This window comes from Schistocerca nitens, chromosome 4 (assembly GCF_023898315.1).
Source record: "Schistocerca nitens isolate TAMUIC-IGC-003100 chromosome 4, iqSchNite1.1, whole genome shotgun sequence".
In the NCBI taxonomy this organism is placed as follows: Eukaryota; Metazoa; Arthropoda; class Insecta; order Orthoptera; family Acrididae; genus Schistocerca; species Schistocerca nitens.
In genome coordinates this window covers 400262457-400275281 of record NC_064617.1, presented here as the reverse complement: position 1 = coordinate 400275281, position 12825 = coordinate 400262457, and the positions used below count along the sequence as shown (strand labels likewise).

The 12825-nt window shown below is 39.1% G+C and overlaps 1 protein-coding gene across 4 annotated transcripts in view; it reads right to left on the bottom strand.

The window, feature by feature from the left end:
• The window catches only part of LOC126251626 (transcription factor IIIA-like), a 67583-nt gene that overhangs the window by 28856 nt on the left and 25902 nt on the right, over nt 1-12825 (bottom strand). For all 4 annotated transcript variants that reach the window (XR_007545761.1, XR_007545762.1, XM_049952168.1 and 1 more), the window contains exons 6-7: nt 10468-10591; nt 7947-8052 (exon numbers count right to left, since the gene is read on the bottom strand). Coding sequence is in view for 2 of the 4 variants with exons in the window: in XM_049952168.1 (XP_049808125.1) it covers nt 7947-8052; nt 10468-10591 (230 nt within the window). In the remaining 2 variants the exon portion in view is untranslated. The remainder of the gene's footprint in view (nt 1-7946; nt 8053-10467; nt 10592-12825) is intronic.

The window sequence follows — 12825 nt, the reverse complement described above, 5'->3', positions numbered from 1 at the left end:
CTGTCAATTGTTCCCTTATGCTCTCCCTGAAACTCTCTACAACCTCTGGTTCTTTCAGTTTATCCAGGTCCCATCTCCTTAAATTCCCACCTTTTTGCAGTTTCTTCAGTTTCAATCTGCAGTTCATAACCAATAGATTGTGGTCAGAGTCCACATCTGCCCCAGGAAATGTCTTACAATTTAAAACCTGGTTCCTAAATCTCTGTCTTACCATTATATAATCTATCTGAAACCTGTCAGTATCTCCTGGCTTCTTCCATGTATACAGCCTCCTTTCATGATTCTTGAACCAAGTGTTAGCTATGATTAAGTTATGCTCTGTGCAAAATTCTACAAGGCGGCTTCCTCTTTCATTCCTTCCCCCCAATCCATATTCACCTACTATGTTTCCTTCTCTCCCTTTTCCTACTGACGAATTCCAGTCACCCATGACTATTAAATTTTCGTCTCCCTTCACTACCTGAATAATTTCTTTTATCTCGTCATACATTTCATCTATTTCTTCATCATCTGCAGAGCTAGTTGGCATATAAATTTGTACTACTGTAGTAGGCATTGGCTTTGTGTCTATCTTGGCCACAATAATGCGTTCACTATGCTGTTTGTAGTAGCTAACCCGCACTCCTATTTTTTTATTCATTATTAAACCTACTCCTGCATTACCCCTATTTGATTTTGTATTTATAACCCTGTAATCACCTGACCAAAAGTCTTGTTCCTCCTGCCACCGAACTTCACTAATTCCCACTATATCTAACTTTAACCTATCCATTTCCCTTTTTAAATTTTCTAACCTACCTGCCCGATTAAGTGATCTGACATTCCACGCTCCGATCCGTAGAACGCCAGTTTTCTTTCTCCTGATAACGACGTCCTCTTGAGTAGTCCCCGCCCGGAGATCCGAATGGGGGACTATTTTACCTCCGGAATATTTTACCCAAGAGGACGCCGTCATCATTTAATCATACAGTAGAGCTGCATGTCCTCGGGAAAAATTACGGCTGTAGTTTCCCCTTGCTTTCAGCCGTTCGCAGTACCAGCACAGCAAGGCCGTTTTGGTTAATGTTACAAGGTCAGATCAGTCAATCATCCAGACTGTTGCCCCTGCAACTACTGAAAAGGCTGCTGCCCCTCTTCAGGAACCACACGTTTGTCTGGCCTCTCAACAGATACCCCTCCGTTGTGGTTGCACCTACGGTACGGCCATCTGTATCGCTGAGGCACGCAAGCCTCCCCACCAACGGCAAGGTCCATGGTTCATGGGGGGGTTGAAGGCATTATCTAAAAACAAATCTGGGGTACAGCTATGGGCACCCAGAAGGCACCGTGCTATGCAAACTTATTCATGGGTCATCTAGAGGAATCCTTCCTAAACACCCAGAATCCCAAATGCCTCATCTGGTTCAGATTCAATGATGACATCTTCATGATATCGATCGAGGGCGAGGGCATCCTATCCACATTCCTCCAGAATCTCGACACCTTTTCCCCAATTTCGTCCTACTCAACCCAACCGAGTCACCTTCCTCGATGTTGACTTCCACCTAACTTATTCATGGGTCATCTAGAGGAATCCTTCCTAAACACCCAGAATCCCAAATGCCTCATCTGGTTCAGATTCAATGATGACATCTTCATGATATCGATCGAGGGCGAGGGCATCCTATCCACATTCCTCCAGAATCTCGACACCTTTTCCCCAATTTCGTCCTACTCAACCCAACCGAGTCACCTTCCTCGATGTTGACTTCCACCACGAAGATGGTTGTATCAGTATTCTGTCCATGTCAAACCTACCAACCACCTGCAATAACTTCACTTTGACAGGTGCCACCCACTCCACACCAGAAAGTCCCTTCCATACAACCGAGCCACCTGTGGCCATCACATATGTAGTGACAAGCGAAATATACCAAGTGTCTCACAAAGCCTTTACAGATCGTAATTACCCTCCCAACCTTGTACAAAAACATCTCCCATGCCTTATCTTTCCAGTCTCCCAACAACTCCCAAAGCACCACTGTCTGGCCACAGAGGAGCATTCTCCTTGTGACTCAGTACCACCTTGGACTGGGATAACTAAATTACATTCTCCACCAGGGAATTCTCTCATTGTGCCCTAAAATCAGAATCCTTCCTACTCCTACCACAGTGGTATTCCGCAACCCAATGACCCGACACAATACCTTCATCCATCCCTCTACAACTCCAGCTCCAAACCCCTTGCCTCATAGCTCATATCCCTGTAATATACCTAGATGCAAGACCTGTCCCATACATCCTACCACCACCACCACCACCACCACCACCACCACCACCACCTACTAAAGTCTGGTCACAAACAATACCCATCCCATCATAGGCAAGGTTACCTGTGAAATAAGTCATGTGATTTACAAATAAAGGTGCAACCACAGTGCTGCATTCTACATGGGCAAGACAACCAACAAGCTGTCTGTCCACATTAATGGCCACCTACAAACTGTGGCCAAGAAATAACTGGACCACCCTGTTACTGAGCACGCCACCCAAAAGGACGTCTTTCATTTCAATGACTGCTTCACAGCCTGCGCCATCTGGATCCTTTCCACCAACTACAGCTTACCCACTAGACCCTTCCCTGTTCCCATTCCAGTACTACACAGCCCTCTATTCCACCAACGCACGAAGTCTTTTTACTTCTCTTCTTTTGGCTAACCCTCCCCCTCTGCTTCTTCTTTTTTTCCTTTTCCTTTTTCTTCTTACCCGTCCTCCATCTAACCTGTATGCTCCCAGCAGCACTGTAATATCACCCACCCCTTCCCTGGTATCCCTCCCCCTCTCCACCCCAGCATCCTCATTATCCCCACTAGTTGCCTCTCCCATAATGTCCTGCTGCTCGCAGTCTGGTTCCAGCTGCCAGAGACTGTGGTCATGAGTATGTGCGAGTTGCATTTCCGTGAGTGTGTGTATGTTGTATAATTTGGACAAAGGCCTTGTTGGCCGAAAGCTAATAGTGTGACAGTCTCATTGTTTTGCCTTTCTGCTACTCAGCCTCTCCGCTGTATGGTGGGTAGCAACTATCCTTTTCATTATTATTATTATTTCTGTCTTTCTTTTCTCAGACATTATGTCTGGTCAAAAATGGAAAGTGACGCAGACCTTGATCAAGCGTGACTTCCTTTTAACTGTACGGTGTAGGTTATATTGCGTTTAGGAACTTTCGGGTAATTGAACATGTATCAATAATTACGGATTTCTGTAGTTGTATATATATATATAAGATTGGATGTAGCTGTATTGCATTGATGTACTGGTGGATATTGTGTGGTATGACTCCTGTAGTTGATAGTATAATTGGTACAATGTCAACTTTATCCTGATGCCACATGTCCTTGACTTCCTCAGCCAGTTGGATGTATTTTTCAATTTTTTCTCCTGTTTTCTTTTGCATATTCGTTGTATTCGGTATGGATATTTCGATTAGTTGTGTTAATTTCTTCTTTTTATTGGTGAGTATGATGTCAGGTTTGTTATGCGGTGTTGTTTTATCTGTTATAATGGTTCTGTTCCAGTATAATTTGTATTCACCATTCTCCAGTACATTTTGTGGTGCATACTTGTATGTGGGAACGTGTTGTTTTATAAGTTTATGTTGTAAGGCAAGCTGTTGATGTATTATTTTTGATTGTCATGTCTTCTGGGGTATTCTGTATTTGCTAGTATTGTACATCTGCTTGTGATGTGATCTACTGTTTCTATTTGTTGTTTGCAAAGTCTGCATTTATCTGTTGTGGTATTGGGATCTTTAATAATATGCTTGCTGTAATATCTGGTGTTTATTATTTGATCCTGTATTGCAATCATGAATCCTTCCGTCTCACTGTATATATTGCCTTTTCTTAGCCATGTGTTGGATGCATCTTGATCGATGTGTGGCTGTGTTAGATGATACGGATGCTTGCCATGTAGTGTTTTCTTTTTCCAATTTACTTTCTTCGTATCTGTTGATGTTATGTCATCTAAAGGGTTGTAGAAGTGGTTATGAAATTGCAGTGGTGTAGCCGATGTATTTATATGAGTGATTGCTTTGTGTATTTTGCTAGTTTCTGCTCGTTCTATAAAGAATTTTCTTAAATTGTCTACCTGTCCATAATGTAGGTTTTTTGTATCGATAAATCCCCTTCCTCCTTCCTTTCTGCTTAATGTGAATCTTTCTGTTGCTGAATGTATGTGATGTATTCTATATTTGTGGCATTGTGATCGTGTAAGTGTATTGAGTGCTTCTAGGTCTGTGTTACTCCATTTCACTACTCCAAATGAGTAGGTCAATATCGGTATAGCGTAAGTATTTATAGCTTTTGTCTTGTTTCTTGCTGTCAATTCTGTTTTCGGTATTTTTGTTAGTCTTTGTCTACATTTTTCTTTTAGTTCTTCTTTAATATTTGTATTATCTATTCCTATTTTTTGTCTGTATCCTAGATATTTATAGGCATCTGTTTTTTCCATCGCTTCTATGCAGTCGCTGTGGTTATCCAATATGTAATCATCTTGTTTAGTGTGTTTTCCCTTGACTATGCTATTTTTCTTACATTTGTCTGTTCCAAAAGCCATATTTATATCATTGCTGAATACTTCTGTTATCTTTAGTAATTGGTTGAGTTATTGATTTGTTGCTGCCAGTAGTTTTAGATCATCCATGTATAGCAAATGTGTGATTTTGTGTGGGTATGTTCCAGTAATATTGTATCCATAATTTGTATTATTTAGCATGTTGGATAGTGGGTTCAGAGCAAGGCAGAACCAGAAAGGACTTAATGAGTCTCCTTGGTATATTCCACGCTTAATCTGTATTGGCTGTGATGTGATATTATTTGAATTTGTTTGGATATTAAGTGTGGTTTTCCAATTTTTCATTACTATGTTTAGGAACTGTATCAATTTAGGATCTACTTTGTATATTTCCAATATCTGTAGTAACCATGAGTGGGGTACACTATCAAAAGCTTTTTGGTAATCAATGTATGCGTAGTGTAGCGACCTTTGTTTAGTTTTAGCTTGATATGTCACCTCTGCATCTATTATCAGTTGCTCTTTACATCCTCGTACTCCTTTACAACAGCCTTTTTGTTCTTCATTTATAATTTTGTTCTGTGTTGTATGTGTCATTAATTTCTGTGTAATGACTGAAGTTAATATTTTGTATATTGTTTGTAGGCATGTTACGGGGCGATATTTAGCTGGGTTTGCTGTGTCTGCTTGATCTTTAGGTTTCAGATAAGTTATTCCATGTGTAAGTGCATCAGGGAATGTGTATGGGTCTGCAATGTAACTGTTAAATAATTTATATCTAAAAACAAAGATGATGTGACTTACCGAACGAAAGTGCTGGAAGGTCGATAGACACACAAACAAACACAAACACACACACAAAATTCAAGCTTTCGCAACAAACTGTTGCCTCATCAGGAAAGAGGGAAGCAGAGGGAAAGACGAAAGGATGTGGGTTTTAGGGGAGAGGGTAAGGAGTCATTACAATCCCGGGAGCGGAAAGACTTACCTTAGGGGGAAAAAAGGACGGGTATACACTCGCACACACACACACATATCCATCCACACATATACAGACACAAGCAGACATCTCACAAGCAGACATATAATTTAGTTAGATGTGAATGTTTTGAGGTGAACTTCTTTAGCCAGAAATTTGCTATTTTATCTTTTCCAGGGGCTTTCCAATTGTGAGTAGAATTAATTGCTTGGGTGACTTTATGTTACAAAATTATCACTTCAGGCATTTGTGGTATCATCTTGTATGTGTCTGTTTCTGCTTGTATCCACCATGCATGTCTGTTATGTTGTACCGGGTTTGACCATATGTTGCTCCAGAAGTGTTCCATGTCTGTTATGTTTGGTGGACTGTCTATTTTAATGTGTGTGTTATCTATTGTCTGGTAAAATTTCTTTTGATTTGTGTTGAATGTTTGGTTTTGTTTCCTTCTATTTTCACTTTTTTTGTATCTTCTAAGTCGTTTGGCCAATGCTTGTAATTTCTGCTTCTTTTCATCTCATTGCTCTATCGCTTCTTGTTGTGAGATTTTACCTAACCTTTTTTTTTTTTTTTTTTTTTTATGACATTTCATTTCTTATAAATAGTGTTAGCTGTCCGATGTCTTTTCTCAGTTTTTCTATTCTGCTCTGTAGCCTGTGTTGCCATGCTGGTTTTGTGGGTTTCTTCTGTGTGTTGGTTGGTTCTGATCTCTGCCTAGTGTGTATATTTAGTGTAGTGAGTGCTCCTATATAAATCAGTAGTTGTAACTCTTCCATAGTTGTGTTTTCATTTATTTTGTTGTGTATGATTGTGTTGATAGTTTTTATTGTTGTTTCGACTTGTGGGTTATTTGGCGGTCTGTGCAAGAATGGTCTAATGTCTGTATTTGTGTCTTTGTATTCTATATATGTCAGCTGAAATTTTTCTTCTATATCTAATTTTTTCCTCTGATTGTTTAATTGATGCATGTTGTTCTTTGTTTGTTTGCTCTGGGATGTTTGAGTCATCCTGTTTCCCCTTATTATTATTCTGTTACATTCCATCCTGGATTTTCTGTTGTTTAATTTAGCCAGATGGCTTTTCTTCCATCCCAACACAGGGCTGTTTTACTTTGTTACTATTTTCTAATGCATTACTAAGTGTCCTTCCTTCTCTCTCTTCTTTTCTGTGTATCTCTTGTCACCTCACAAACCGCACTGCATGCTCTACTAATGAGCCACACTGTATCAATCATCTTGGCCACGCACAACAGACCACAAGACCATGCCGATTGTTGATGCAGCATCATTTGCCCCATATTAGACACGCCGATATTATTAATCCTACGCCTTCATATAGATCACTCTCTTGGTGTCACCTATGTGTGTTTTCGTATGTTCTTTCCAGCACCCTTCCTGTGCCAGAAGAACTTTTATCTCATTCTAACAACCCTTCCCCACCCCCATTACTTCCCCCTCTATTCCAGTTCCCACCCACTAAATTCGCCAAACCAAGCTCTTCTGCTGTCCCCCATTAGTCACTTACCCACCTACAGGCCTGCAACACACATTACACATATTTTTGTTTTTCATTTAATCTCTTTGTGACATCACACCAACTTCAGTTGGTTTTTACCTTTCACTATTTGCCTACTCCCTCAGATTTCATCCTGTTTCCCCTTATTTCATCCTTTTTTTTTCCTTTTGTATTTCTTCCCACATGTTTGAGTGTATTATTGCAAATTTTTTCATATGTAATTCTACATTATTTACATATTTTTTCGTGTTTTTTCCACCATCATGGATCCTTGCTCCTTCTGTCAGTATCAACACAGAAAAGTTTCCTTGTCCCTAGCCAGAACCCAGTGCCACATACTGTTTCTGCATTGTTGCTTGGCTTAAGGAATCTCCCCCCCCCCCCCCCCCAAATGACCTTACCATCAAATAACCAATCTCCGGCTGCCACTCTTCCTTCCACAATGACCTCCAGCACGATCTCGTCTCTACTCGACCACTAGCGCCATTCCCAAACCAACTGAAGTTGGTGTGATGTCACAAAGAGATTAAATGAAAAACAAAAATATGTGTAATGTGTGTTGCAGGCCTGTAGGTGGGTAAGTGACTAATGGGGGACAGCAGATAGGTAAAAACCACTAGGGCCATTCCCAAACTTTCATCTAAATCATATTGTACATCAGAAAATACTTATATGGAATAGAATTTAAATCATCTGGTGGTTCAGGAACTGGCAGAGGATGATTGATAGGTCATCCTCATCATCATCAGTTTTCTGCTATATTAGCAGATCCTTTGCCTCTCCATTTTCTGCGATCCATTGCTTCCTTCTTAAGGCTACTGTATGTTGTACCGTCCATCACATCATCCAGTATCTGATTGATAAGTATAAGGAACCAAATGAATCCATTTGTACAGTATACCTGACTACTTAGTTGTCTTCCACAGCCAGGATGCAAGCACGGATAATTCTTCTTATCATGGCATGCGTGGATATGGTGGTCCAGGTTCTTCTTTTCAAAATAGTACCTGTGCAATTTAAATTGTAAAATGTTTTTATTAAAACACTAAATTAATTTTTATGAAGAATTTAGACAGTAATGCAGAAGTTTCTTAGCACATAAGCAATTCACTCAAAGATTTAAAAAAAAAAAAAAAAAAAAAAAAAAAAAAAATTTGTTCAATTATATGGAAAAACCAACATAACATCAAAGCTTCAGAATTGTACTTTGTAGTTATATAATAAGTTCCACATAAAGGAAACTTCATTAGTGTCAACTACAACAAAGAGATTTAAAAAGAAAATTAAGTTAAATACCCCAAAATTTAATCCAAATTAGTCAGTTCAACAAACAGAGTCTTCCTTAAGTTCTTGATCCATACATATCAGAATGTCAGTATTCTAACAGACGGGGCAGGGGGGGGGGGAGGGGGGGGGAATAGGCACAAATTGGATGTCACAATTCACTGTTGTTGTGTCCACTTTATAATAAACTTGATACAAAAACACACACACACACACACACACACATTGTGGTTACAAATAAAGTATTTAAGAATCACCCAGTTAGTCTAAAAAGTTTCGAGACTGGATTAATAAAATAGAGAAACGTTAAGGTGATGATATTAAAACATTTCAGGTGCCCTGCATAGTCTTTCTCCAATTGATTAGAATGTATAAAATGTTCATACTATCACGTAAAACAGCCAGGAAAGACCTTCTTTGGTATGATGTTCACTCATGCATCACATTCGCACTTTCTTCAATCTTGGGGAACCACTCCCATCATTTTGTCATGCAGTCATGTTTTATAATTTATTACAACAAGAGAAAACAATTTTATTGATATCAGTATTCAACACAGTCACTCTGCTTTTCAATGTACTTGGTAAACCACTGCGAATCTATCTGATACCCTCTGAAAAAGTGGTGTTCACTAGAAAAGCGAATTAGGGGGAGAAATATAGACATAAACTGTGCTCAAACTGCAAACAGTAAAAACATGCAGTCATGAGTTATGCATGGTCCTTGGCCTGTTCTGTCTCAAATCGTATGTAAACAAATGGCCTCGACACAGAGAGAAAATACACTGGAGCATGAAACACAGAGTTGAATCAATGGCCTCAAAGCATTTTTAAGTGGACCAAACAGATGAAAATCTGATTGGGTGAGACTGAGATAGTAAGCAAATTGCTCCCACACCTTGGAACAAGAAGAGTTTGAGCAGAGTGGGCAGCAGTATGTGGACCTTCCAATAATCGACATTTAGTTTATTGGGAATTGCATGCTTCAGTTTGTTTAGCAGCATATCACTGTAACATTTACTGTTAACCTCTTTTCCAGGTAATGTTCCCCGAATCCCAAAATCTGCAAGCATAACTTTTCCTGCAGATGACAGTCTCTTGAATTTCTTTCTGACTGGAGATGCAAGGTGCTTCCATTCCATGCCCTGGCATTCACTCTCTAGTTCAAAGTAATAAATTCGAGTGTCAGAAATTTTTCAGCTTTGTTAGCATGACAGTCCAGTAGGTGCTGACAGATTTTCACATGGTTATGTCTGTGCACTTCGTCTGAATGTTTTGGAACCCATCATGCATAGACTTTGTGAAAGTTGAGCCTGTTATGCACGATTTCATATGCAGAAACATGACTAACCTGCATGTGGTTTCCCAAATCACCAACAATCACTCGTGTGTTATTCAGACTCAATACAGAGACTTGTTGAATATTGGCATCAATTTTTGCCATAGCTGAACATATTGCTCTTCGTATTCTTCACACACATTTGACCACTTTCATCTATTAAGTCCATAGGTAAACACTTCTCTGTGGCAAAATACTGTCTCTCTACTGTACTGAACTGAAAGTTTTCTATGACTTGCTGCTCCTGGGACACCTTCAGACCACAAAAACTGATTATGGAACAATGTTTGTCTATGGTGCAAACAGACAGTGCAGACTGATTTAATAACACTGCAGTGTACCACAGGTGAAGAAAACGGTGCCATTTAGCACCTGGTTAGTGCACAAAACCATACATCCAACCTAATGACGATCAGGGGAAAATTGCAGATAGTTATTTACTTATCTCCAAATCTCATCACCTGTGATGATTTTTTTGAGAAAAGAATTTTCCACTTTTTCCATTTCAATTAATTGCGGCAGGATAGTTTTATGAGATTCATGATATGCAGGATAAACTTCACGAACATATTTCTCTTCAAAATATTTTTGAGAATAAACACTTGTCTGCGAGGTGTTCAGTTCACTGCTCCACTGTAGAAGTCATTTATACACCAGGAATGAAATAAGCCTCAGAACGTTTTGGACAGATGGCATATAATTACTATTCCCCAGATTTGTATGAATAAATAGATATGTAATTTCAATCCTAAATTACAATATTGCTTTCTGCAGTGAGAGAAATCTGTGAAGCTACTTACCTGCCACAGTTGTTGTAAGGGCAATAGATCACTTCACGTTCACTTGGATCTTGATGTACCATCACATGTGAACGGAGGCGTGTCTTATTGTAGAATACTCTTCCACAATGATCACAGACGTATTCTGGAAAAGTAACAACAAGAATCTATCTTCCACACTTTTCAAAATTACTCGATATGAAAATTTATTTTCAAATTCTGGACTGCTACTGCAACAGTCACAACAATTGCTTTAAAAAGCATCACTTAACCATAAAATAAACCAGCCGACACCTTGTTTGGAGAATCTACTTGCATCTCTAACACATAAAATCCACATAGGCAATTTGTCTTTCAAACATGAGGATAAACACACACACACACACACACACACACACACACACACACACACACACACACACACACCAAAGTACGCTAAGTTATTCCATCCAACTGAAACTGTATGTCTTAAAAGAATAGTGGCATCACTGGGCTGTCAACAGAAAACTCCTTTTCCCCAGCATATTCCTTTCTCATATGACCTCGAGGACACTGAGTGTCAATGTAATGAGAGACGAAGCATGCTCAGTGCTGACTGGATGAGGTGCAAGGAAGGGATTTTTTTTTTATAGGTATAATGGAAACAGGACTAATATTTTTGTAAGTATATGAATACTTGACACAACACCTGATTTGATAAAACAATTTCTCAACAAGAAGGGACTCAAAGAAAACATGAAATGTAAAGAACTGAAAAATAACAATAATAGAAAGTCCTTTAAGTAGGAATACCCTTTAACAATTTAGAACTGGCGAATAAAACTGAATTCCCATCCCCCATGAAAACAGTTGGGTGTCTCTTCAATATGACACAAGAATAATGCCCAAAAAAATAGAAGCAGTAGGAACCTTAAAGATGCTCCTACGAACATAGCAATTCTAACAAACATTTTTATACTTGAAAAAAGAGACAGCATTGTTCGTATATTTTTTACTATTGCAAAATCGATTTTCTGTCACTGAGTGACCATCTTCAGTGCTATATTGTATAACTTAAATTGGGATGCACTGTTGTCACTAAGCTTGCCGTAAGCTTAGTGACAACAGTGCATCCCAATTTAAGTTATACAATATAGCACTGAAGATGGTCACTCAGTGACAGAAAATCGATTTTGCAATAGTAAAAAATATACGACCAATGCTGTCTCTTTTTTCAAGTATACCTGTTATCTGGTCGTAGTGCACAAGACAACATGGAGTCGCCAATCAAAGAAACATTTTTAACCAAAACTGGCAACACCTAGAATTTTACTGCATTCATCATCAAGCAAAACATGGCAACAGTGAAAGACCCACAAGAAGAACAGCAGTCCGCACAAATTAACACCAATAACCAGAACTTTCAAACAGGAACATACACCTGACAGAAATGAAAAACATTACAATAACATCAGCATACTTCCAACCGAACAAAACAGCCACTGACATAACAGGTGAAGTAAACCATCTTTTCACTCAGAGTAAAAATAATAAACCACTACTTATAGCAGGAGACAAATTGCAGAATAGATATACAAAACTATTTGGAAGGATATTCCTCTGGAAATAAGTATTCAAGGAGAATGGCAGAAAGCATAAAGAAAGTAGTAACAGGCACTTTCGAGAACAACAGGCACCAGAAAAGTGGAAGCAAAATCAGACAGCATAAAACAAAGTGAAATGCAAAAGAAGACCGAAGAAAATGACCCAACACTGAGTGTTACAGGCTAAGGATAGCTGTACTAGAAAGCCTACACCAACTAAAATGGTGAATAGAGAACACAGCTCTCCTAAGACGTACGTCGAAAAACAATATAAGAAAATTATAAAGGAAAAGAAGAGAACATTCTGCGAAAGAGAAGGAAAGAAACTAGTGGAGGAAGCCACATGAGACCCATATACTGCCCTAAGCCCCAGAAAATCAACCAAAAAACATTACACCAATATGAAAGAATGAGAGACGCACTTCGACGACATACTGAACAAGGAAGGACTAAAAGGAAGACCAGAGGACAAACAAGAGGTATTGCCACATACAACTACAGAATGGGTCCCATTGGCCACAAAAGAGGTCAGTGAATATTAAAAAAATGCAGCCCAAGTACAAAAGCCAATCTGCACAAAAATCTGCAATAAGTGCATAGAAACAGCCTCCATTCCATAACAGTGCATACAACCGACAATAAAAGTGCTATATTAAAGGGAGACCCATTAAGTCCTCTATTACTTATTCTTGCAGCAGAAGAAGATGTAAGAATACCCAAAGGGAGGATGTAACATCATACACATACGGAGACAATACTGTAATAGGCTCAAAGGACATTGTAAAACTACACTAAG